Consider the following 25,472-nt stretch of genomic DNA (forward strand, 5'->3'; position numbering starts at 1 on the left):
AAATTGACTTACATTTTTCGATTTAAAAGAAGCCAAAAAAATCATGTCATATTTAAGAAAGTATTTTAGGAAGAAGCTCTATAAATAGAAAAGAAATAATGCATAATTTTAATATTAATAATACAATAAACTTTGATCTTAATTTTTGTACCTTAATCGAATAAAATCGAATTACCTTATTTTTTTTTCTAATGTAATTAACGAAAACTTGTGAAAATATTTCATTCAAATTAAACCATTCTGAGAAAACTGTCCTGTGAAAAGTATAGCATTTAATTCCGTTCAGAATGAAATGTTGTTTAAAAATATGTTGTTTTCATATACTTAGGACTCTGAAGTGTTGTAGAAAAAGAAAATATATACATTTATATGTATATTTGCGACGTAATTACAAAATATTTACACCCGAACGCGTCAAATCCCATAGAACTCAATGGTAAATGACCCAATGTTTTGGTCACCACGTAGGGATCGCCGGTGCTTCAGAGCAGGGTACGGAAAAACTTGTTTAGGGCGACTCCTTCTTACTTCCTACCTCCATGTGCCCCACCCAGGGTGGGGCGTAGCTAGAGGGGGGCATCTGTCTCCGGGCGCAGAATCCAAGGGGCGCCAAACTGATGTTACGACACTTTAGAATTAAATGTTTTCCATCATTGGCAAGCAGTAGGGGGCGCGAAATCTTCAGTTGTCCCTGGGCGCTGAAAACCCTAGCTACGACTCTGCCCACCCTAGCTACGCCACTGGCAGAGTGTATAAGCGGGTAGTATGTTCGGATGACATGAAATTAATTGAAAGAAGAGACGATTTCTGCTTTTATATAAATGAGTAAAACTATACGCTCTTAAATAAAGATGAATAAGTACATGAACATTTCATAATTCTCCCGAGAGAGAAATTTTACATTCTTACCACTAGGATATTTACAATAATCTTTGGTTATTAATTTCTTAAGTGACATAAAAGAATCCCTGAAATATTCCATTTTTTATAATTTGAATAGTTTGTGCTGAATAGTTTAAAATCGAGCAGTACAAATTTTATAATGCATTCTATGCAACTGGTTGTACTGTTGTTTCATTTTGACATTCTTGTCAATTGATGTAAAAATTATGGACTTAAATATTCAGAATCATAGTTATAGACTACGTCAAGTAAGCATTCCGCAGATTTGTTTCCATGAAATTTTAACTTATTTTCTTGTTAAAGGTTAAAAAAAAAGCTAATTTAGCATAAACTAGACATAAATAATTTCAATGATTTACTACAGGGAACGTTCATTATATTAATGATTTCTTATATTCGGAAAACATTTTAGAATGAAACTGAAAATTTTGAAAGAGAACTAGTATTCTCTTGCTCCCATGAAACTATATAAAATTTATAAAAAGAGCTTTGCAAGGTGTTCTTTTATTTGAAGTAATAGTTAAAAAAATGTATTTTTAGTCCAAAGGGATTTGAATCCCGAAGGACTATTAGTTTCGTTTTGGCATTTTGCGTCGGACTCATAAATGTCGGTTCACTTTTCAAACTGTTGCCACAAAATGTTAGAGTCCTGCATTATATTTGAAGAAATTAAATAATGAAAAATCTGCATAAATGTCTGTATATTTCTCGTATTGTGATAAAACAACGGTACATAGAGTCATCGAATTTTGAATAACGTAATCCTCCAACGAATATGAGCATGTGGAAGACCAAATTTGAAATTTGAAATTTGCTTTATGATCGATTTCCTATTTTTTAAAACTTTGACGAATTTTTGATTAACAAACTCAAGGATTTCAAAGCGAGCAATGGCAACGTTGTGCAGAAAAAACATTTTTATCTCCAGCGCGTGAGTCTCTGTATCGGAAATTCTAAAGATATGCTCGTTTTAAAACTATTTTGCGATATTGCTGTTGCACTGGATCTTATGGTTTAAGTGCGAGGAACATGATATTTAATAAAGAAAGGTAACACACAAAATGTTAAAAAACGCCCCTTTGGACGTAATTTAAAATCTGAAACATTTCAGATTTTAGTTTTTTTTTTGTTTTTTGTTTTTTGTCATTCAATAACAACAGTTTTTTCCCATTTAAACTTTGCTGAGTTAAAAAGAAACTGCGCGAGTGATATAGTATAATCTAATAGTTAACCCGGTTGCTGCATTGAATACAATGAATAAAATCAACACAAAATTTAAGTGCTTCTAAGTTCTATTCTTCCACAACCTTGGATCAAACGTACTGTTCACGTTTTATACAACGTCCTTCTCCTTTGTCTCTACCTTTCTCCATTTCCCAGATTTTACAGCAACAGGAATTTTGTTACAGGTAGTCTTTACATATCACCAATGCCCATATCCATTCAGATCAATAACGCATCGTGTCCTATAACAGTCATTATAGACTATTAAAACGACATTATACGCCGAATTTGTGATTAATCTATATCTGATGAATGGGGCCTAGAATGCACATATTGAAGGATTGTAATCAATGAATGAGAAACTTAAACAGTAATTGATATGCATAATGTATCCCTGTAAGGTGAGAATTAAATTTTTCATTAAATTTTGAAACAACAATCCAGTTGTTTTCAAAAGTATGACTGATTTTCCTTAACTGTATTGAATGTACAGTAAGACCCCGCTTAACGCGGGGCATACGTTCCATCAAAGTAGAGCGTAATGCGAAACAGCGTTAAACGAGGCTATCTTTACATGTAAATATTGGGGTTAGGGGAAGATGGCTAGGAAATTGGTTAGGTATTAAATTTAAAAAATATGTTTTTTAATAAAAATAAAACCAAACATTTATTTCTTAAAGCCCAAATTAATACCACATTATTATTTCTTGCAAAAATAAAAACAAAATATAAATAACAAAACGAATATTCTTAAAAAAAAATAAAAATAAAATTCTCAGTCATATTTAGTTAGCCTTCCGCGTTTTCAGTGTTCTGCCTTTTTGTGACAAAAGCATCTAATGTTGTTTGCCTTTTCCTTTTGCGTTGTTCTCTTAAAAGTTCTTCATAAACGGATAGAGCATCTCTAACACCACGCCTTACTTTTGAGCTCCTGTCAAAATTCGGATCATTTTCAATGAATTGATCCATTATTTCAGTTATGGTAGACAAACTCCTTTTTACAAACGCCATCGAAAGTTCTTTTTGCTCTTCTTCTGAATCACTGCTGTCAACATTTTTGTTTTCTTCTTGTTCAGTTAATTCCTTGAGCTCATCATTAGAAAGACTAGCCGCTGCTTCTTGAATTATTTCTTCGACATCTTCCACAGTTACCCCTTCAAAATATGTCTGTACAATACCGCACCAAACAAGAAATACAAGTACACTCTTTCGGATATGTATTTGAAACCTATCGCTGCATAATATTCCGGGGAATCCCCGTATGCTGCGAGCGATTTCATGGAATCCCCGGGTTGAAATAAAAGAGCGCTAAACCGAAACAGCGCTAAACGAAACAGCGTTAAGCGGGGTCTTACTGTACTTAATAAAAAAACGAACTGAGGAAATCCGCTTGAAAAAATTTTAAAATTGCTTTGAATACCATTTCAAAGTTAAATCAATCACACAACCATCACAATTACTGTGAAATTACTTGTTTTACAAATCTAGTACATACTGAGTGACTGTTTCATGGGGCACATTCATCTGAATCCAAGTTGTTTCCTTTTAGTTCTTACTGTGAAGGATTGTGCTTGAAGAGCTATTTAGACTTGATATTTGAAAAGACTTAAATTCGGTATCAGCGACCATTCAAGTATGTCAAATATGTTGTCACAATTTCCTGGAACTATTCTGTATGACATACCTCGTATTTACGATATTAATCTCAAAATAAAATCTACTAACATTCAAAACTTTTCAGAATAATGTTTGCAGCAGGGAATATGCAAAACGTCAAAATTCATGTATTCTGTCGTTGTTGATGTAAAAGTTATGATATAAACCAGCAACTGTAAAATATAAAAAAATATGTAAACCCTTATATAAGGTCAGAATGAAAAAAAATTAGTTCTACAGAGAACTTTCTAACAGCAGTCATTTGATGAGCATATTCTATCACAATAAAGCATTTCAGATTTCATAATCTTCTATTATGCCTCTTCTCAGATCATATGACGAAGACATGGAGAATGAGATTTATGAACATCATTGAATTTAATGTATTCTTAGCGGTTGAGATCCCTCATAGAGGGCACTGCAGTAGCTCCGACTACAAAGAAAATTATGTAAAAGCTTGAATCAGCAAATTATTGCCAAAATACTTTGAGTGAGATGTAATAGATGTTACTATGTATTATAGCTTGTGCAAAGTAGTTAACTAAAAGGTTGTAGAGTACAGGTGGGTTAACTTCTATCTGTATATTGGCTGGTTTATAGGTTTATTAGATTACGGCAAAGCACTTGAGGGCTATCTGCCTTAAGGGAGGGATGCCTTAGTGGAGGACTTTTTAAAGGAAACTGGCTCGTATACACGTTACACATGAGGAAAACCACAAAAACACCCATGCATCCAGCCCGTTCACGGGATTCGAACCTCGGACCGAGCTACCAGTGTTCAGCGACGTTACCGCTCGGCCGCTGGTGAGCCTTCTATCTGTATACTGGAGTAGCAGGAAACTACACAGGAAAAGGATTCACGTACCCTTTATTGACTCCTTAAAATTTACAATGCGTCAACTCGACGCTAACAAACTTCGCCTCTACTTGGACGGTAACTGAAAGTCAGATAATTGAAATTAAAAGTTGAAATGTTTAACAAGCGATACAACTAGCCTACAGGGCTCAGCGAGGTCCCGAACTTCAACCCCCTTCTAAGCTAGTAGCAGCAAAGCAATGCAATTAAGCCACTTGAACCAGCAATGAGCAAACGTACCTACGGCAGAGACGGTAGCTAGAGCCTAACTCTCTCTTTTCTCCTACCGAAACTCGGCTTTTAACTACTTCATTCAAAAATAGAAAATTTGCATTCGTTCACGCGCGCTACAACATTGAACTATTCTGGCACTGACAATTAGGGAAATGAAGGCTTATAGGAAAGTATCAAATAAAATTTTATATTATTACTTAAAATAAATATAAATCCCTACAAGGTTACTGTTACTTATCTTTTCTCTGTTAGGAACCAATGAAACCAGTGTTCTGTGAAAACATATACTTTGATTAAGCATATGTGTGTGCACTGATTAAGCATATAATCTCGAAACCACACGCCTTCACTCTGGCTTTTTTAAACCACGACTTTATTTTTCTACTAATATGTCGCCGATAGGAAAGGAGTTTCATTCATCGTGAAACGTTTCAAAGTTGCTACTCATCGAAATGCTGATAATCGAAATGATTACTGCGCGCAACTTCCTCTGCGTGTCTGAGTTTAATTTATAAACAAGAGAGATTTAAAAAAAAAAAGATTTTAATTTCTTACCACTTAGTAAGAGGTTTGGATAGAAGGATCCCATCGCTATCATGACAGCAATGTTTTCATCATTACAGATCGCTGATATAAAGAGACCTTGAAAGAAAAGAAAGAGAAAACAACTTAAAATAACTTTATTTGGTGTATCTGATTAGTCATACGAACTTTGTATCCAGCATTAAATTCTTAGTCATTGATGATAAAAAGCATGAATGCTGTTTCTTATCATTTCTAAGATAAATTGGATTAGCAACGTGTTAATTTATTACATGCTATTGTAGTCTTTAAAAATCTGAACAAGAGAAATTTAGAGCTATTCGGAGTCCCTGAAAAATATGGCACATGCAGTACTTACCTGACTTTTGATATTAGACATACAAATGCGTCCACAAATTTCCAGGACTAAGGTCGTATAAATTGAAAATTGAAGAAAACAGTATTCTTACTTCATAGACTTCGATATATAATTATGGTCATTCTATATTTGGATAATTTCTATATCATCATTATTACTATTATCATCATCATCATCTGGAATGAGATTTAGGAATCTGGGTTACCGTTTTCCTGAATCTCTTTCTTCACTGGCTGTTAAAATAATGTCTTTTGAAGCGAGACTTCACTATAAGGTTCAAATGCAGGGCGTCTGAGCCGCCCAAACGGTACAGGGGTCAGGGGAGCCTATTACGGCTACGAAGGGTCCGGGTTCACAGAAAATGCATGGATGTTTGTAAATGTATAATGTCTTTGCGGCATTGGAGCATTCTAAATATATAGCGAACCGAAAGTCCTCTCGTGCAGACTTGAGACCTCTTCCCTACCACCTCTTCTTACAGGAAAAGGAGAGGACTTCTTCCCTACCAATTTTTCGCGATTGCAATACAGTCAAAAGTCGTTAATTCGGACACCCATAATCCGGAATAATCTATAATCCGGACTTCAAAGCTAAAAACTTTCTGCGCATGCGCCGCGTTAAAACATGCGCATAGGTGTTTACGCGTGCGCGTAAGACCTCTTACGACTGCCCATTTGCGTGTGCGCAAGCGCAGAATATGTTTTCGCGTGCACGTTTCATGTATAACGAACGGTATAAGCTAAAATTATCTAATTATCTATTTCAGTTAATGTTGATGATTGCGTTGTTCCTTAATTTTCGAATTGGATCTGGCTTTTTTGGCAGACTGTAAGAGCAATACTATAAAAGTAAACTTGAACTTTCAATTATGTCAAATATAATTTCCGAATCTGGAGCTCCCAAAGGATCGTACAAAACGAAAGTATGTTTCGATGTCCATCAAACAAAAAGTGGAATTGCAGCAAAAAATGGATAAAGACATGAAGAAAGTGACAGAGAGGTTAGTGAAAACGAAAAAATTTCGATTGACACGTTAGTCGGTATTCTCGGCACAGCAATTAACGGGACTTGAACAGCGAAACTTTGTAACTGAACAAAAAATTATGTCTGTTTATAGAATTAAAGAGAAAGATTATCACATAAAACGAAGCAACTTAAACAACTTACATTGAAGGAAATGTTTAATAAAGTAAACAAATAAATATTAAGCTTTTTCTTTTTGTAAATTTTGATACCCTTTAGATCATAATTGTTCTTTATTTCATAAATTACGGTTTCATATTTTTAATTTTAGAATTTCTGCATGCCATCTTACGCGATTTAAATTGATGATCTATAATCGGGAAAAATCGATAATCCGGAATCGCCGAAGTCCCGACGAGTCCGGACTAACGACTTTTGACTGTACTTCATATAAAGAAGTAAAAAGAGTTTCAGAGCTAGACGGAGGACGTTTCCGAAACATAAATTTTCCTTTTCTTGGAGAGCATAAACTTCGACTAGTAGAATATTAATTAAGTCTTATGAATTAAACTCATAATACTTTATTTCAATATACTTAATGCACAAAATTCATGAAAGCAGTCATTAATAGTTTCACACAGAAACAATAAAGAATGGTACTTTTACTCAGTTCAGAGCCGTGAATTGTCAAAAGTAACTTTTTTTTTTTTTTCCCCCTAAAACCAGATCAGCTAAATAGTTAAAAGGATTAATTTAGAAGTCAAACAGCAAAAATCAGCGTTATATTTTCAAATTTTTACAGGACTAGTTTCAATGGTTATACCGAACCATCATCATGAGCTGCAAAAGCAGGGGGGGGGACCAAAAAATTGTTCGTTCGGTAAAACCATCGAAACTAGTCTTGTGAAAATTTGAAAATATAACGTTGATTTTTGTTTCTTGACTGCTAAATTAATATTTGTTCGTCGTGTTATTGTACCTTAATTTAAAAGGATGTTATGAAAATGCTCTTGCTTTTAACCATACGTGTTGTGCAGTTAGGTAGATGATTGAAACTGAATTTATCAAACGTTATCATACGTTTTATTCATAAGTTGCCTTGTCTGTATTAAATCTGATCTGATACACTGTTTAATGTTACCATAAAATGTTAAACACAACTCACAGCAGGGCACATAGTAAAAATAAACAAACGGATCTCTAAGGATAACAAACACAACTGAATAAAAGACCGAAATGTAGGCAAGTTCTTTTTCAGTTAACAAAAATTGCGCAAATTTTGCCCCAGAAATACAGGATCGTTAGTTTCGGAAAATAACATATGCATTCAACAGTGTCAGGACGTCATAAAAGAACTTTCACATAAGATATCTTTTCAATGGGTACCTTCACACTGCGGTATTTATGGGAATGAGATGATTGCTATGGTTGCGAAAAAAGGGGCTACGTTTCTGAAAAAGCCGCAAACGAGCACAAGCCTTCATTCTATTAAGCTGCTGACATCGTAAACATATCAAAAGAATTTAGAGATTTTGCCACTCGGACTTGTAAGGACGAGCCTTGGAATGTTTTCTCAACAAACTCAGCTTTTGTTTCTGACCACCCGCGAACAGTTGCGGCTGCATCTTTTAGACTATTAAAGGAACATGACTGTCTACAGAATCATTTATTTCGCATCTGACTAGCTGATTCGCCGTTGTGTGTTTTATGTAATAGTGGACAGCAAATGACGGCGGAACATTTGGAAGAGTGTGAAGCACTGACAAATTTTTCTTGTAGATTTCAGCGCTATTGGCAAGGAAGAAGTTTAATGGCCTAACTGCCAATGTAACTGGCATTTGACCAAAATATAAAATAAAGTAATAAAAGTTTCTGAAAATTATCAATATCCAATTTTTAAAAAGGCAGAGAAAACTTAATTACAAACACTTTCATAAAGTAATTCGTTTTGAAGTTACTATTGAACTCTGAAGTGAAGCGACTCAAAGTTCTGACAGGCAAGGACAGGTTTTGGTTGCTGCGCAGAAGATTCAAATTGCCAAATATCAAATATGAAAATATCGTGTAAAGTCAAAATTAACTCACCATAAGACATGCCTTCCAAACCAACCAGAAGAACACCAATGACTACCCAGACAAGAGAGCCGTGTGATGGGATGTTAAAGGCAAGGAAAGTAAAAAGAAGCACAAGTGCCACTTGGAACAACATCACGATAAACAATGTAAACAGTATAGAAAACATCACTTCCCATGACTTGACGCCTGAAAATAAATACTATATGAATACATTGTTTTAAAACATAAATTATGGAGTTTTTATATTTACTTGATTAACATGCAAGGATTTTCAAACCATTGTACGATTAAGTATTTCTGATCAAAAGGTGGATCGCGAATTTACGTTTATAATTTAAGTAATGAATCATTTAAGATATGCCCTCAGAATACTGCTTGATATTTAAAATGAAATTCAAATTTTTATACACGTTCTTTATTACGAATATTTTGATTGACCTCTTTTTTATATTCATACTGTAGTATGTAAAAATTGGCTCTGAAAAATTCGTCGAAGTTATGCAGCTGATTGACCTCTTTTTTATATTCATACTGTAGTATGTAAAAATTGGCCCTGAAAAATTCGTCGAAGTTATGCAGCGTGTGACTTCAATTACTTTTACCTAATATAGGAAAAAGGTGAAAATGTCAGCTCAGTTGTTTTATTAAAAATGAATTTAATCAGCTACAAAAATTGAAATTTAGCATTTCTATAAGTGAATATTTGAAGTCCGTATAGTCTGGAGTCTAAATAAATAAGAAATTAAATAAAAAAACACACACACGCTACAGCTATTTAATTCATTGCCTTGAAATAAATTTTTGCTGCTTATTCTAGTGATCGACACTCTTCCTTTTATGTTTATTGTAACTGCAGAAAACAACTTCTGCTATTAAATGAACTTATAAAGAAGCCACTAGTTTGGATTAGATTATTCGAATATCGCAAAGCCTACAAGATTTATCTGCCTAAAAGCAAGGATACCTTCGTGGAGGGCTTTCTAAGGGAAAAAGGGCTTGTTTTCATGTTACACACGAATAAAAAAACGAAACTAACATTGCAGCCAGCCTGCTCTTCTGCGATCTAATCCGGTTGAATTTCCAGTGTTCAGCAGTTTTAACCACTGGTAAAAAAGCGAATAGTTTTGGAATAGTGAAGATCGAGTATTATTTAATCAAAGATTCAGCGCTGAGTGATGAATTCACAGCTGAAAGTTAAATTACGCTTATCATGTAAAATTTAGAGCTTAGATTTTAACTCTGTTATGCAAGTAGAATTTGTAGTGAATGAAGTTGTTTTGTTTCATAACTTATGTGCTTGCTTAAAAGCATTTGACTAACTCCATAACTTGTGTTGAAGGCAGTTGCAAAGGAAGTACAACACAATAACAAGATCCATAAATATGTATGATATTTCTAGTTCTCATGTTGAAGATAATTTCATATTATTAATATTAAAACATTCATGATGTAAAAGGTAAACCTGATATCCGCATTAGTGTTTCATATTGATAAAAATGGAGTCAATTCATACCGAGGCGTAAAGTTTTGCGTCTGAAAAGACTTATTATAGAAGCATTAAAGAGTCCAGTCGGGAAATAAGCATTTAATATTATAAAATAAATGCAAGCAGGTAGTTTAGTTTTACAGATATTTTCTTTGTTATTTAACTCATCTATCCATTAGCGAAGCAAAATAATATTGTAAGCCTGTTCGGAATCGTTTTGTGTGGGATCGTAAATGAGTCCTTTATCCCGTAACAATAATTTATTACGAGTACAAGGACTAAGTTGCACACGGACATAACATATAATTTTAAGTTTTACAGAGCATTTTATAGAGCATTAAATTACACTAAGTTTTACAGCTCTTAGATACAACCAACTTAAGAGGTTCATTACCTGGCCTTTACTGATGGTTTTCCTGGCTACTCACCAGAGGGCACCCTACTCTCGTTGCTAGGGTGAATCCATCATAGTTAATAAAATCAGGAACGGTTACAAGCCCATTTTTTAGGATTAGGAGAAAGACATAAATTTCTTCGTAGTGATTTAATTTCCCATTGCAGAATTTAAAATTAATTCTGTAAAAAATCTCGAGCCTTTTTTTGTTCTCTCTCTCTACCATAACATCATCCAAGCGATCCTTAAGACATCCTTAAGAAAAAGGGAAATATGTCACAGAAAAGTATGTTATTTCGCCTAAACATTAGGTCTTAGAAATAACCTCCAGATGGTCATTTAGAAACAGATACAGCAAGAAAAAATACCGCTAATTAGAATTTGCATATTAAAAAGATAGGACTCTGAATTATCCGCATTATTTAACGCACATTATACGTACATGTAAAACACAGATAATCCAAAAAATGGACCGGTAAAATTGTATTTATACATGGGTACGTAAAAAAATAATGCCTTGGAGATTTTAAAATATTGATATGCTTAGATTACAGAAGAAGCAAATATTCCAAAAAGGACTCAATAAACCGGCGAGTAATGCAAAGCAAATGTCAAAAGTCAAAACTGAAATGATACTCAGTGTATGTCTTAAAGTAAGGCTTCATTACATTAATAATAAAATTCACATTTGGACATTCCATTTTTTTTGAAAGCCACGGTAATTTCATTGCAGATGAATTGGGCAAAATTATTATGTAGCATTATAGTTGAGTTTTACTGAAAAAAATTAAGTTTAATTTATATCTTTCCTGTAGGTCTCATTTCGTCACGGACTCGGTCATTGTAGAGAATCATAGAGATCTGAGCGGCAAGCAGTTTAGTACAAAGACAGGAAAAACAGTTCATAACCGTATGTGTGTTTGGCTGTACGCTCAACACGCTTGCATATTAGCGTAAAGCCCCTGCTCGAGAAGGAATTAGAATCTCAAGACGCTAGCTTGGTTGGTAAGTTAAGATTTGAGCTATCTGTTAGTTGCCTACTTGTAGCCTGTAACCTTGCTTACAAAATAAACAGGGTGTTTCAGCAAATCGGTTACAAACTTTCAGGAGAGATAGACTACACCTAGACGATGGAAAAACACGTACCAGTGCATGGTCGGTGGCACTTTCCTGGCGTGGTAGTAACGATACAAAACACAAGAAAGGAAGGACACAAATAGGGTGAGAATATACGTTTATTTAGTCTTAGTGCAGCATGAACCAAGAAATAAGAACAATGACAGCCCATTGTCATCAAAGGCCCATCGAAATCACATTCAAAACGTACCTCAACATGGAATCGGCAGGGGTATTCCGGTTCATTGATCAGCAAGATCACCAGACCTTGCTTGTATTGAGTACTTCCTCTGGGAGTACGTTAAGACGTTGGTGTACGAAATACTCGTTAGAAGTGCTCAGGAAGTTGTTGCATGCATCGTGGCAGCTGCAGGGAATGTCTGGGACATGCTCGGTATTTTACAGAACATTAGATCGTCCATGTGCCGGAGACATGAGGCTTGCATCAGGATCCGGGGTCGTAATTTCAAACATCTTCTTTGATGACGATCGTTGCCTATTTATGTTCTAATTTCTTGATTTTTTTATTTCTAATAGTTTTGTAAATACAGAAACCGTTATAGGCCAATTTAATTTCGCTATCTAATTCAGGTGACTGGTAATTTTGTTTAGTAACAATTTAATTTATCCCTCGCAAATGGTGAAGTAGAATAAACTAAAGTTAGCTAGTTGTGTTTGCCTGCTCTCACCATTTACTTAAGCTATCAGTGATAAATCACATCATTGATATTAAATAACATATGAGAGGTGAGAGATTTAAAATAGTAAGTAAGTAGAAATAGCTTCAAACAAATGTTACAATGATATCATTGAATTTGAACTCTGTTTATTAACCCATATAATCTAGGGCTGTTTCATATTTCTCTTCTGTCTCTTTTGCTGCCTCTTCCTGCATGTTTTGCTTTAAAACAATTCTATAGCTTTCATAATTTTTTGTTTTCTCCAAAACCTTTGATTATCAGAAATTATTTCAACAAGGCAATTAGTCCTGTTCATCGGTAGATCTTTCATACTTTAGAGTATCTGGAATAACTGTTTTTCTTCTACCGATTCTAACAGAAGAATGCTGTTAGGGTGGCTAGAAGCTAGCTGCTAGCTTCTAACTATTAAGGTTCTAGCTAGCTATTAAGGTTGAGAATGCTGTTCGAAACTAGCTGCTAGCTTCCAACAGAATTCTGAACCTTAATAATGAGACTTCAATGCATCAAAAATATCCCGAGTTTCTTCCAAAAAAAGCAACAAAATTTTCATCATCTTCTAAGTATCACTTCAAAAAAATAAGGTAATGTATTGATGATTCACAAATAATGCGCTCTCAGATAACTGGAAGTTAAATGTATACAAATTGAGATATAACTAAGCTAAGAAAGTGAAAAATAGAATATCCTAAATTAAAAAGAATTAAAGTATTTTCAAAGCTAAATTCAGATTTTACATGACATATATATAAGCAAATCAATATGTACGTAAATCCCAATAAAGCAACGCCAGTAGTTTGCGAACAAGAAAAAGAAATACGAGTTATTTTTCAAACTTATCTCTTTTCTGTATATAATAACTTACCAGCAATCCAAGATCTATCCAGTAAACCTTCCTTCTTCTCTATGATAATAGACATAGCGCTTAGACCGACAGCCATGATGTATGTAATTCTGTAAAGTAAAGAAATAATACTTTAAAGCTAAAAAATTCAATAGCAACTGCGAAAATAAAACAGTCACATTTATTTGAATGTATATAATTTTATCTGAGATTAGAATAAATATCTCTAACGTTGAAATATAATAAAATTGCATATTCGAATTATTTGCTTACGATATTAAAAGTTGTAATGATCAAAAATTGAAGAAAAATAGGAAAAAAAAAAAAAGTAAACGTTAAAAAATGCATCTTACCCTAATATCATTCCTGGAGCCATGAATTCAGTAAAATTGGGTTTTAACTTTCCATATATAGGTTCTTTTATCTGAAATGTTCATTATAATTTTATTCAAGGCATGCAGGTAATGATATAAGTAAATATAAGCAAAAGGTGTATGTTAACCTGAAAAAAAAAATAGAAAAATAAATTCTTTTACTTCATTTTCAAACAGAGTTTTTAAATGCACTTTCGGCAGCTACAAAGTAAAATTATACTTTCTTCAGAAGCAAATTATTCTGCATTAAGCTGTCCCGTTTGACAAAAAAATTAAATTTTAAAAATTATTTAAAATGCTGGTATTTATTCCTAGTTGATTAGGATTTTGTAGCTAGATTTTGAAGTTTATGAGGTTACATTTGTTCTAATACTGCTACTTTAGTCCTACAACCCTAACAGACATGTGGCAAGTTATTTCTATATCTGAGGTAGAAAGAAAAAATATCTTACGAAAGTTCTAAAACAATTTATTTATTTTAACAAAGCACGACTTTATGCTGCAGTAACCACAGCTCCCGGCAATGTCAATAAATAAGAATAGTTAATAAATTTAAACGTTAATCAGTAGTCAAATATTATACAATTAAATACCAAGCTCTAAAGCTGGCTCAATAAATTACCGGCCCACCAGCGGCCGAGCGGTAAAGTCGCTGAACACTGGTAGTTCGGTCCGAGGTTCGAATCCCGCGAACGGGCTGGCTGCATGGGTGTTTTCGTGGTTTTCCCCATGTGTAACGTGTATACGAGCCAGTTTCCCTTAGAAAGTCCTCCACGAAAGGCATCCCTCCTCTTAGGCAGATAGCCCTAGTGTGCTTTGCCATAATTAAATACACCAATAAATTACCGGCTCCGAGAGGATGCGAAGCTAAGATAGTTACATTTAACTAGAGCTGGCAGAATCTAACCACGTAGCGAGCATGCCACAAACACTCTATCTCTCAGGATCCAACAGCCGCAGCTTAAATACACATTCAAACTAATGTATTTTGGTGAGGAATACAGAAAAAAGAACAGACGATCCAAATCCTAATAACTGGTTAGTTAAAAATAAGAACCTTACAAATTTTGTTTATTCTTTGAAAACGTTTTAGTCTAATATTTAGTGGTAGCTAAGCCCACATGAAATTCATAGATTTTAAAATCACGAATACTACTCTGAGCAATTAATTACAAATTTATGTTATTCCTAAAAGTACTGAAAACACAAAACGCCTTCACCTCATTAATTATAAAAATATCTACTATTACACAAAGCAAACTTTTAGTTAAATTAAGCATCAAACAATGGTATATATACGAATTTAAAAACAGTTTTACAATTAGAAATATGCACTATATTTGATTCATTACTAAAGTACTACAAAAACTTAACCTCTTGCTTGGCCAATATCCTTCGTTTTATTTGAGAGATTAACCATGCGCCATCCAAACCTTAAACCAACCCCGGATGATTTCTACGTACGATGAGAATCGATGAATACATCTCAGGCAACGCAAGTACATCCGTTAATGTCATTCAGTTACGCGATCAAGTTTAGCCCGTAGTCACACAGGCGTCACGTAGTAACACACATAGATAACACACATAACATGTGTCACGTAGTAACACAGATATATACAACGAAGAGCCAAAACATTATGACCACTTACTCAATAACGTTTTGCGCGACCTTTGGCCTACAAAACAGCTGCATCTCGACTTCTTGGTAGATGAATGGAGACAGGTTGTACCCAATGTCTAAGCAGCGGTCACGCAAAGTCGAGATATTTCGACATGGTGGTATTTGAGCTCTGAGCTGCCTCTCCATGACATCCCAAATGTGCTCTATCGGGTTAAGATCCGACGAGATAGGTGGCCAGGACATTATTTGGAATTCATTTTTATGTTCCTCGAACTACTTCAACATAATTCTAGTTCTGTGACATGGGCCGTTGCCCTGCTGAAAGATTCCATTTTCAGTTGGGAAGAAAGATGCCATGTAAAATGCAACTGATCCGCAGTTATGTTCAGATAGTCCAGCTTTCATGGTCTGTTCTACACCAAGTAAGGGTCCCAGAGCCGGCCGTGAGAACGTCCCCCAAAGCATAATATCGCCACCACCAGTATATTTGCATACCCTGCTGTACAGTGGGAGAGATAGAAAAAAAATTGTTTGCGACTATCGACGTAATGAATGGAAAATCGTGATTCATTCGCACAGGCAACTTTCTTCCACTTAACCATGATCCAGTCTCGATGTTCCCGGAACCACTATAGGCGTAGTTGACAATGACGCTTATTCAACAGAGGCACACGAGTGAGACGTTTGCTGCGCAGTTCCGTATTCAACAGTGCCCTCTAAACTATATGTGCTGAAACACTTGCAGTTGGACGTGCATTGTATTGAGCTGTCAGCTGAGCCACTGTTTGGGGCCGATTTTGCTGTAGCAAGCGAGAGAGTCTCCAACGTGCTTTTTCTTTGATGAAGCGTAGACATCCAGCACTTTGGTGTCTACGGCTTGTTTCGGTGTCATTTATACACTTTGCATATATGCTAACAACGGCAGATCGTGAACAATCCACCACCCATGCAGTTTGCGAGATACTTGTTCCGAATCTTCCGGCCATTGCAGTCTGCCCTCTATCAAATTAGCTTAGATTAGCAGCCTTTTCCATCACTCGCAAAAGTAAGTGGAAGAATGCTTCTTTATCTTCTCCAGCAGCAGTTAAATATCATTCCCACATAATCACACGCTCTCTATGTCATCCAGATGAGTTCATCGAAAAATGTGAGGATGGTCATAATGTTTTGGCTCGTTAGTGTATATTCAGATACTTACTATAAACAGGGTCAAGTCCATGTAACTCCTGTTATTTAGGTGTTTGCTGAAAACATAAGGGCAAAATTATCTCGGACAAAAATGTTTTCGAGGAAATATCATCGTACAAGACATAGTGCTAAAGAAAAAATAAACAAGAAGAAAATTTCTGAAACATCGCAATATGAAACATAGTGGTAGAAAATAAAACGACAAAATTACGGACTTTGACAGCCTCGTCATCCAATCCAACGTGGTAAAATATGACCAGTTGCAAAATATCCAGTGACAAAATCATGGCAGAAATATGAATTTTAGGAATTGTTAATGGTTCATAATTTTGTGAAACATGATTCTACAAAAACAATATTTTGCGGATAGTAAACACTTTCTAAGACGGCTCTAACAATTCCACATGACTTTTGTAATTTTCAGAGATCGTCTCATCATTCGAGGATAATCACTCCGAGAGGGTTCGTTGGGTTAGAAAGTGATTATTTGTACTTTTTAGCACATTTATTTTAAAAATGTTTGGCATATTTCTAAATAATAAAGCTGGATTTTAGATTTTGTCTACCAATTAAAACGCATACTTCTTGTAAGCTCCCACCTCAAGATGACACGACCATCTCTGACGACAATCAGTACTTCTGAGAACATAAATTAACATCATGTAAGACGATTACCTCTACAGGAGACCAAAATCATCTGGAAGCGTTGGAAAGAGGTCGCTGTACTCAAAATATTGCAGTCCCGAAAACTTGTTTCATGGAATTCTGAATGTCTTAGACACGTGAAATCTATATATCTGCGATGTTTTTGCCATTTAATGCTTTGGAGCTCTCTCCCCAACAGCCGAGACGTTTTGTACGGTGACATTTCCCTTTACCTTGTTTTATTCGCAACGTTTTCGTCAGCAACATTCTCACCAGTAGCCATTATTTAAGAATGAGAACCTCAGTATGGTGACTGGCGAAGATGGCTCTCGTATCGATGGGCCTGTGTTGGAATCCTGGAGAAGGTACTGATGTTTGTAAGCGTACAGTGTCTGAGCGGCATGGGGGCGCTCAAACTACTGACAAGCTGAAAGTCCTGTGGAATAATTTATGGTAAGGAAAGAGAGGTGAAAGACCCTCTGACCGTGTTCCAGTGTGATGGCCATCAGAATTTGCTTTCCTTTGAGAACATACAGACTCCCCGTGCACCACATATGTACAACACGGGGCTTAGAGAAGTAAGTTAACTAAAACATTAAAAATTACATGCATAAATAAACATTAAAAGTTACATGCATAAATAAAGCGAACAAAAGCAGAGAACAGCAGTCTAGACTTCACGAAAACAGATAAGTTCACTCGCCAAGTCACTCCGAACATTTTCAAATCGTTCTGCAAGCATAATCGAGGGCCATCAATTGTAAGGCATGAGAAAATTAAATGTTCCACATCCTGAGGAACTCTTTTTGAATATTCACATAAATTGTTTGATCGTAGATTAAAACGAAACAGGTAACTTGCAAATTTACTGTGACGAGATAAAAACTGAGACACTTTAAAATTTAACGAAGGAAAGACTCGGAATTCAGTCTATGGTAAACAGAAGGAAGGAACTTTTTGGTGACTTCAGCATTACAAGATGAAATGTATTCCTCATTCCACATAGCTAAAAGCTTTTTATAATGAAAGGACTTCCAATAACTCTTTGGAATGCTAATGTTGATATCAATGGGTAAATTTAAGGCATCTTTAGCTAAGAAATCACCTCTTTCATTTCCGTAGAAACCATGATGAGCACGCACATAAGCAAAGCAGATATCAATACCTCTAATTCTAAGTGAACTAACAGTTACTAGTATTTAGATAACTAATTTATCGCAGCTGATAATACTGTTCACAAGTTGAAAAGAAGAAAGAGAATCAGAACAAATAAGGTACTTTGAGGATGTTGTCTCATTATCCTGGATCCATTTGACGGCAATATAAATGCACAGAAGTTCTGCTTGAAAAACTGTGCATTCATTCCGTATACGGAGTCTAAAAAACAAACCTCGGAATGGCCTCCAAAAAGAACAAATGCAAGGCCAACCTTGTTATTCATCTTGCTGCCATCTGTAAAGAAAATCATATGAAAACTTATTTCAGCAGTCTCTTTATAGTCGCAGAAATTTATGGGTTCTAAAGTAGCGGGATGAGGAAGATCAATGAAGGGGACAATTCCATTAATACAGAGCCATCAGAATTGGGGCGGAGCTGTACTGTGAGTGCGCTGGGACTATACTATCAATAGTGAAATTTTGGTGTCCCGCCCACTTGTGTAATTTAAGTCTTTTTCTAATAAAGTGGTCATGTCCGACTGTGGAGAAAAATTATTACACTGTTTTTTAAAGAAAATTTTGGATGTTTTTACGTCTAATCCTATAGTATGACATTATCTGCGTAAGTACTGTGAATCCAGAATAGCACGCCTAAAAATTGCTAGTTATATGCCATCGGATACAGATCGATTATGAAATGTGTTGCTGTGACAAAAGCGTATGCTCGTTCAAAATTTCCATTGCACAGTGAAATCTTAATCCACAGGTATTATTCTTCCTTTTTCTGCTTACGCTTGGAGTATATCTCGAGATAAGAGTCTCTTGAGTCATACTAATGCTGGCAAATCAAGGGCATGATTGTATTCGTCTGTTTGAAGCAACGACCTTTGCGGGAAATGATTCCTCAAGATGGACACAAAGCAGAAAAAAAAAAAAAAAAATCACTGTTAACATCATCTAACATTTCGATTACACTTGCCGGAGAGTATTCACGTGTCACCACTGCCAGACTGCTAATACCGCCCTCGATTTCGTAGGTTTATTCGAGTTATTCGAGTCACTGCGGCGATTCTGTTTTGAATAACCTTTTACCATTCCAAGCACGCCGGCTGTGAACGAAGCAAGCGTGCTAAATTTTGAACCAACGCGGTTTCCGTCCCATCCGAAAAAAATATATATAATCACATAGATAACAATTCGTTTATAAAACTGGTTAGATGGAATGCATTTTGTAGTCGATTTATATCCATTGGTGTGTTTAATTATGGCAAAGCACACGAGGGCTATCTGCCTAAAGGGAGGGATGCCTTTCGTGGAGGACTTTCTAAGGGAAACTGGCTCGTATACACGTTACACATGGGGAAAACCACGAAAACGCCCATGCAGCCAGCCCGTTCGCGGGATTCGAACCTCAGACCGAACTACCAGTGTTCAGCGTCTTTACCGCTCGGCCGCTGGTGGGCCCGATTTTTATATCCATTGACGTGTAACTAATAACTATTATGCATAAGTGCATTTCCAGATGTTCTATTCACAGTAGTTACCCAATGCTACACAATATGCAATTGATGTTTCTTTCTTTTCCGCTTTGTTGCACTGTAAGTTCTTATTTCTCCCATAAATTTTGCAATAGAATTCATTGCAAACACTTTGAATCGTTACATACACGTTAAAAGTTGTAAACAGTTGCATATGGATTTTCCTTTGAAACTTGTACTCATACTCACATACAGAATTATCTTTTTACTTCTTTGTACGAAGTAAAAAGGAAGCATTGTAATCGCGAAAAGCTTCAGGCAGCATATTTCAACGAAAATATCCACTTTGACCGTTTTCGAATGCAATTTAACGATATTTTTGCGTGATACCTGTACGTAAGGGCAGAATAAAAGACTCTTTTCCTCCAAAAAAACTAAAAAACTGCTTTAAAATGAATTCTCAAGAGAATTTTTCGTGGCGTCTGTACGAACGTATGTACGTACATACGTACGTACATATCTCGCATAACTCAAAAACAAGTAGCCTCAGAACGTTGAAATTTTGTATATAAGACTACTATAACATGTAGATGTGCACCTCGTATTTTGGTTGCAATCGGCCGCACCAAACGTATATAAATATTTATTTACATATATATATCCACTCTGTTACCCGGCTCAGTGATCTCAGTTTCTTTACTCTTATATGTTTGTAAATTGTACATTTTTTGCTTTAAAAATGATTGTATTATGTTGTTTTTATCTTCCGGTTAAGAATTTTATGCATTTAGTAAATATGTATGCAATATTTTTAGAATTATCAACAATTTTAAAGTTTTCTAAGTGCCGCTAAGCCTTGTTTTAATGTCGGCCATTGATGTTTACATTTGAAACAGCTGAGTAGCGGATTTGTTGCCAATCTAGAGAAACTTAGCTTAGCAACAACAAAGATAACGCCTTCATTTATTATTTAAATCATGCTTAATCCTTTCTGGAATTTTTTCGAGGAAATAAGTGTTTAAGATTTACTTCGTATAATACAGATATTTTGAGTTTAATTGTATTTTTGCCTTGTCGCGAAGTGAAAACTGAATTAATTGAATGCGAAATACTTACATAAAATAGAACATGTGGCAACGATTAGATAATTCTTTAAATGATATAAATTTTGTGCATTATGAGTTATAATATGAACGAAATATAATACTGTTAAGTAAACCTAGCGCCAGAGTGTCGCTATGGTAGACAAACAAAGTGAATTTTAAAGAGTGCATTTATTCTATTGTGGTTTATGCGCTGTCGGTGAAGTAGGTTTAATTCAATCTAATAAGTTTAAATGAAATGCAAGAAAAAATGCGTATAATTTAATATTCCGTACAAGGAAGTCATGTGGTGTACACATCAGATGTTTTATTTCTAGTTGTACGAAATAATGTATATGGAGCACAAGGAAAGCGAAAGTAGACAGCATCAATTCTAGTACCTTATTTTTTATTTAACGGAAATAATCATATTTCAGAAGAGTACACGAAACTACATAGGAAAAGTGCTTTTTGGATTAAAGTCATTAATATTATCATTGACTAATCATGTCATTTAGTCGAAATAGCAGGCAACTTTAAAAAAAAAAAAAAAATTCTGATGTAACAAACACTTCCTAAACTGGGAGAATTGGAATGGCTACTAGGTACTACAGTTTCACCAATGTATAATCTAATCTTTGAAAAATTATCTAATAATTTTTAAGATAAAAGTGCAGAATTCAAAATCCTCTCCTTGTTAGAAATAATTGAGTTGCTCGATTACGTTTGGCGAGTAAAAAGAAGAATTGGTTAAGTTATAATAAAATAAATCAGGCAAAACTTTAGCCTTAAATAAGCGTTGGTTTCTTGTAAATGTTTGGCTTATGGGATTACGGCAAAGCCTCGAGGGATATCTGCCAAACGGGAGAGATGCCTGCGAGGAGGAAAGACTAAGGAAAATTGGCTTGTATACACGTTACAATGGGAAAACCACGAAAACGCACATGCAACCGGCCCGTTCGTGCGATTCGAATCTCGGAACGAACTACCAGTGTTCAGCGACTTTACTACTCGGTCGCTGGCGGGCGATCTATTAAAAAATCCTATCGCTTTTGAAAAAATGCGGAAAAAAAAGTCTGCGTTCTTCAGGGAGGAAAAAATAATAAAAACAGCAAAATATTCAAACACGAAACTTAATTTTAGGATTATGGTTATATCAACTCTTGGATAATGTTGTAAAACTCTCTTTAAGAGAACGTTTTAAGAAAAAGAAGAATTCTCTTCAAGAAAAATGGTTTTCTATTACATTTTCATAATATATTGATCAGAAAGTAAATAACACCATTAATGCTTTTGCATTTTAAAATCTACCAGAATGCAATGCGTTGTGCCATTGTATACATCGTGTCCACAAAAGTATTTACACGACTCCTATTTTCAGAACCGGTGGTTGTAGACATATACTTCCAGTCACAAAATGGATTGGATTATTCATTTACGGCAAAGCACACGAGCGCTATCTGCCTAAAGGAAGGGATGCCTTCGTGGAGGACTTTCTAAGGGAAATTGGCTTGTATACACGTTACACAGCTAGCCCGTTCGCGGGATTCGAACCTCGGACCGAACTACCAGTGTTCAGCGTCTTTACCGCTTGGCCGCTGGTGGGCTCCAGTCACAAAAATGCTTTAGACTATGCAAATATGCTTGTTTTAGCATTTAAAAATTTTTAAAAATAAATTTTGTAAAAATTGCGAAATCTAACTGTTCCAAGTTACTCCGGTTCTTATGTACACTTTGGAAAGTTTCATATTCATTATAAAAATGATATAAAAAATTGTGATTTCCACACCACAAAAACTGATCAAAGTATTTAGTTTTAAAGCTGGAAATCATATTCAGGAGCCGTACACATAGAATGAAATGTTTGTCTTCGTGCGTAATTAATAATAAAACATCAGTTTTTAAAAATATTTTTGATGTTAATAAATTTAGTGACGAGCATTTTGTACGCAGATTATCCGGAAAAGTATTGATAAATATAATATTTTTCTAAAAGAAAAGTTTATTCACAGAATTTTATAATATTTCTATTTCAAAATATACTCAAAAATTACTCAAGGACCAGAAGTAAACTTTCAGTTTTGTGCGCCGAAAAATAGGTCTTCGTCCCCGCTGGTCGAATTGCTTGTTCGTGATTACAAACTGTAATTTTAACTGTAAATTTAAAAAAAAAATTATTTGGCGTTTTATTGTTCTGTATTTTACGGTTTTTAGGGAAGATGTTTTGAGTTTTTATGTATTTTTGCCTTGTTCGCGAAGCGACAACTGAATTAATTGAATGAGAAATTTATCTTTAATGAAATTCGAGGAAATAAGTTTAAATGGAATGTAGCAAAAAGTTTGTATAATTTAATATGCCGTTTCAAGAAGTCGTATGGTGTCCACATCAGATTTTTTAGATTTATTAGAATACAATGCGCAAAAATGCAAATATTAAACGACTGAAGTTTGAGAAGGGCAAATATAATCCTTGGTTAATTAATGTCGCATTATAATTAGCAAATTTACTTTAATTCTTTACCTTTATTTTTCTTGGACATAAATCACGTATTTGTTCTCGTCAGCCAAATCAATCCTGACTTTCCTTTTAAATTCTCGGCTCACCAGCGGCCGAGCGGTAAAGTCGCTGAACACTGGTAGTTCGGTCCGAGATTCGAATCCCGCGAACGGGCTGGCTGCATGGGCGTTTTCGTGGTTTTCCCCATGTGTAACGTGTATACGAGCCAGTTTCCCTTAGAAAGTCCTCCACGAAAGGCATCCCTCCCCTTAGGCAAATAGCCCTAGTGTGCTTTGCCATAATTAAATAACCACCTTTTAAATTCTCATTTCTCAGTAAACAGTGCTATTTACGGAAACCTTTAACACCTCCTCAAAAGAAAGTACTTTATTTCTAGGATGTGGCAAGGCATTCATAGACATTTACTTAATGAAATAACCGACATAAAACAGTAGTCATTGAAACTACGCTTTTTAATCCTTAAGAGCAAATGACTGTAAAATAACTCACTTCATTTAGATAAAAAGAGCAAATAAACTAAGCATTAATACTTTGCATGACATTTACAATAAGAGTTGGAGCTTTGAGGAAGTTAAGATTTAAATTAAACAATAAGCTCATTTTGGATGATTGTATTATATGTATAATTTATTATGCACATATTTTAAAATGCATAAGGATATTTTCGTTGTATCAAGAAAACTACCCTTTGTGTTAAAGGAAAATGAATAAGGTAATGTAAGTATAGCATTACTTCAGAAATATTTGACATAAATTATAAGATTTCGCAATATTGTCATTGTTAATTACTGCTTATTGCTGAAACAAATACAGATGGTATAGTGTATTATTATATAAAGAATAAATTTGGTTTGACTGAAACTGCAACTGCGTAAAAATATCAATAAGGAAAATTTTCCCAATTTCGAAATTCATCTACCCAAATAAAGGTCTTTATTAATTTCCTGTTCGCTTATGGCAAAAATTCTTCGCTACACGAAATAATATTTTTCACGTCAACTTATTCCTTGAAGGAACACCATAAAATAGATAATAAAGCGTTCTAAGTAAATATGCTTCAAAGAATGGATGAGTCATTCACAGAAGTTATACATTACTTGGATTCCCAATTATGCATGCTAAAAACACGTAAATAAGCATGGAAGACTAAAATGCATTAATATCCTTCCCGACAAGGCTGTGTTATACAGCAAGGAAAAGAATATTTTAGAAGTTTTAGAAGAAATAAAGACTATAATACCTAAGCAGAATTAAGTAAAATGATAATAAAAATTACGTAAGATTTTATATTCCCCCTCCCGGAGAAAAAATAATCTGTTGCAATTTTTACTTCCTTGTACGAAGTAAAAAGGAAGTATTGTAATCGCGAAAAGTTTCAGGCAGCATATTTCAACGAAAATATCCATTTTGACCGCTATCGAATGCAATTTAACGATGTTTTTGCGTGATATCTGTACGTAAGGACAGAATAAAATACTCTTTTCCTTCAAAAAATTATAAAACTGCTTTAAAATTAATTCTGAAGAGAATTTTTCGTGGCGTCTGTACGAACGTATGTACGTACGTGCGTGCGTACGTACGTATCTCGCATAACTCAAAAACGAGTAGCCTCAGAACGTTGAAATCTTGTATATAGGACTGCTATAACATGTAGATGTGCACCTCGTATTTTGGTTGCAATCGGCGGCACCAAACGTATATAAATATATTTATATATATATCCACTCTATTACCCGGCTCAGTGATCTCAGTTTCTTTACGCTTATATGTTTATAAATTGTACATTTTTTGCTTTAAAAATGATTGAATTATGTTGTTCTTATCTTCCGGTTAAGAATTTTATGCCTTTAGTAAATCTATGTGCAATATTTTTAGAATTATCAGCCATTTTAAAGTTGTTTAATGGCCGCTAAGCCTGTTTTTAATGGCGGCCATTGATATTTACATTTGAAACAGGAGACTAGACTAGGGGATTTGTTGCCAATCTAGAGAAACTTAGCTTCGCAACAACAAAGATAACGCATTCATTTATTATTGCCAATTAAATCATGCTTA

General features: G+C 34.8%; 1 protein-coding gene across 2 annotated transcripts in view; it reads right to left on the reverse strand.

Annotated features, from left to right (window-relative positions):
* The window catches only part of LOC118200062 (ABC transporter G family member 20-like), a 204,062-nt gene that overhangs the window by 5,285 nt on the left and 173,305 nt on the right, over positions 1-25,472 (reverse strand). For both annotated transcript variants that reach the window (XM_035371986.2, XM_035371985.2), the window contains 4 exons: positions 13,705-13,775; positions 13,373-13,461; positions 8,823-8,999; positions 5,429-5,515 (listed from right to left, as the gene is read on the reverse strand). In XM_035371986.2, the coding sequence (XP_035227877.1) occupies positions 5,429-5,515; positions 8,823-8,999; positions 13,373-13,461; positions 13,705-13,775 (424 nt within the window). The remainder of the gene's footprint in view (positions 1-5,428; positions 5,516-8,822; positions 9,000-13,372; positions 13,462-13,704; positions 13,776-25,472) is intronic.

Source organism: Stegodyphus dumicola, chromosome 7 (genome assembly GCF_044657685.1).
Source record: "Stegodyphus dumicola isolate Sdum_Otavi_A_Nest chromosome 7, ASM4465768v1".
Lineage (NCBI taxonomy): Eukaryota > Metazoa > Arthropoda > Arachnida > Araneae > Eresidae > Stegodyphus > Stegodyphus dumicola.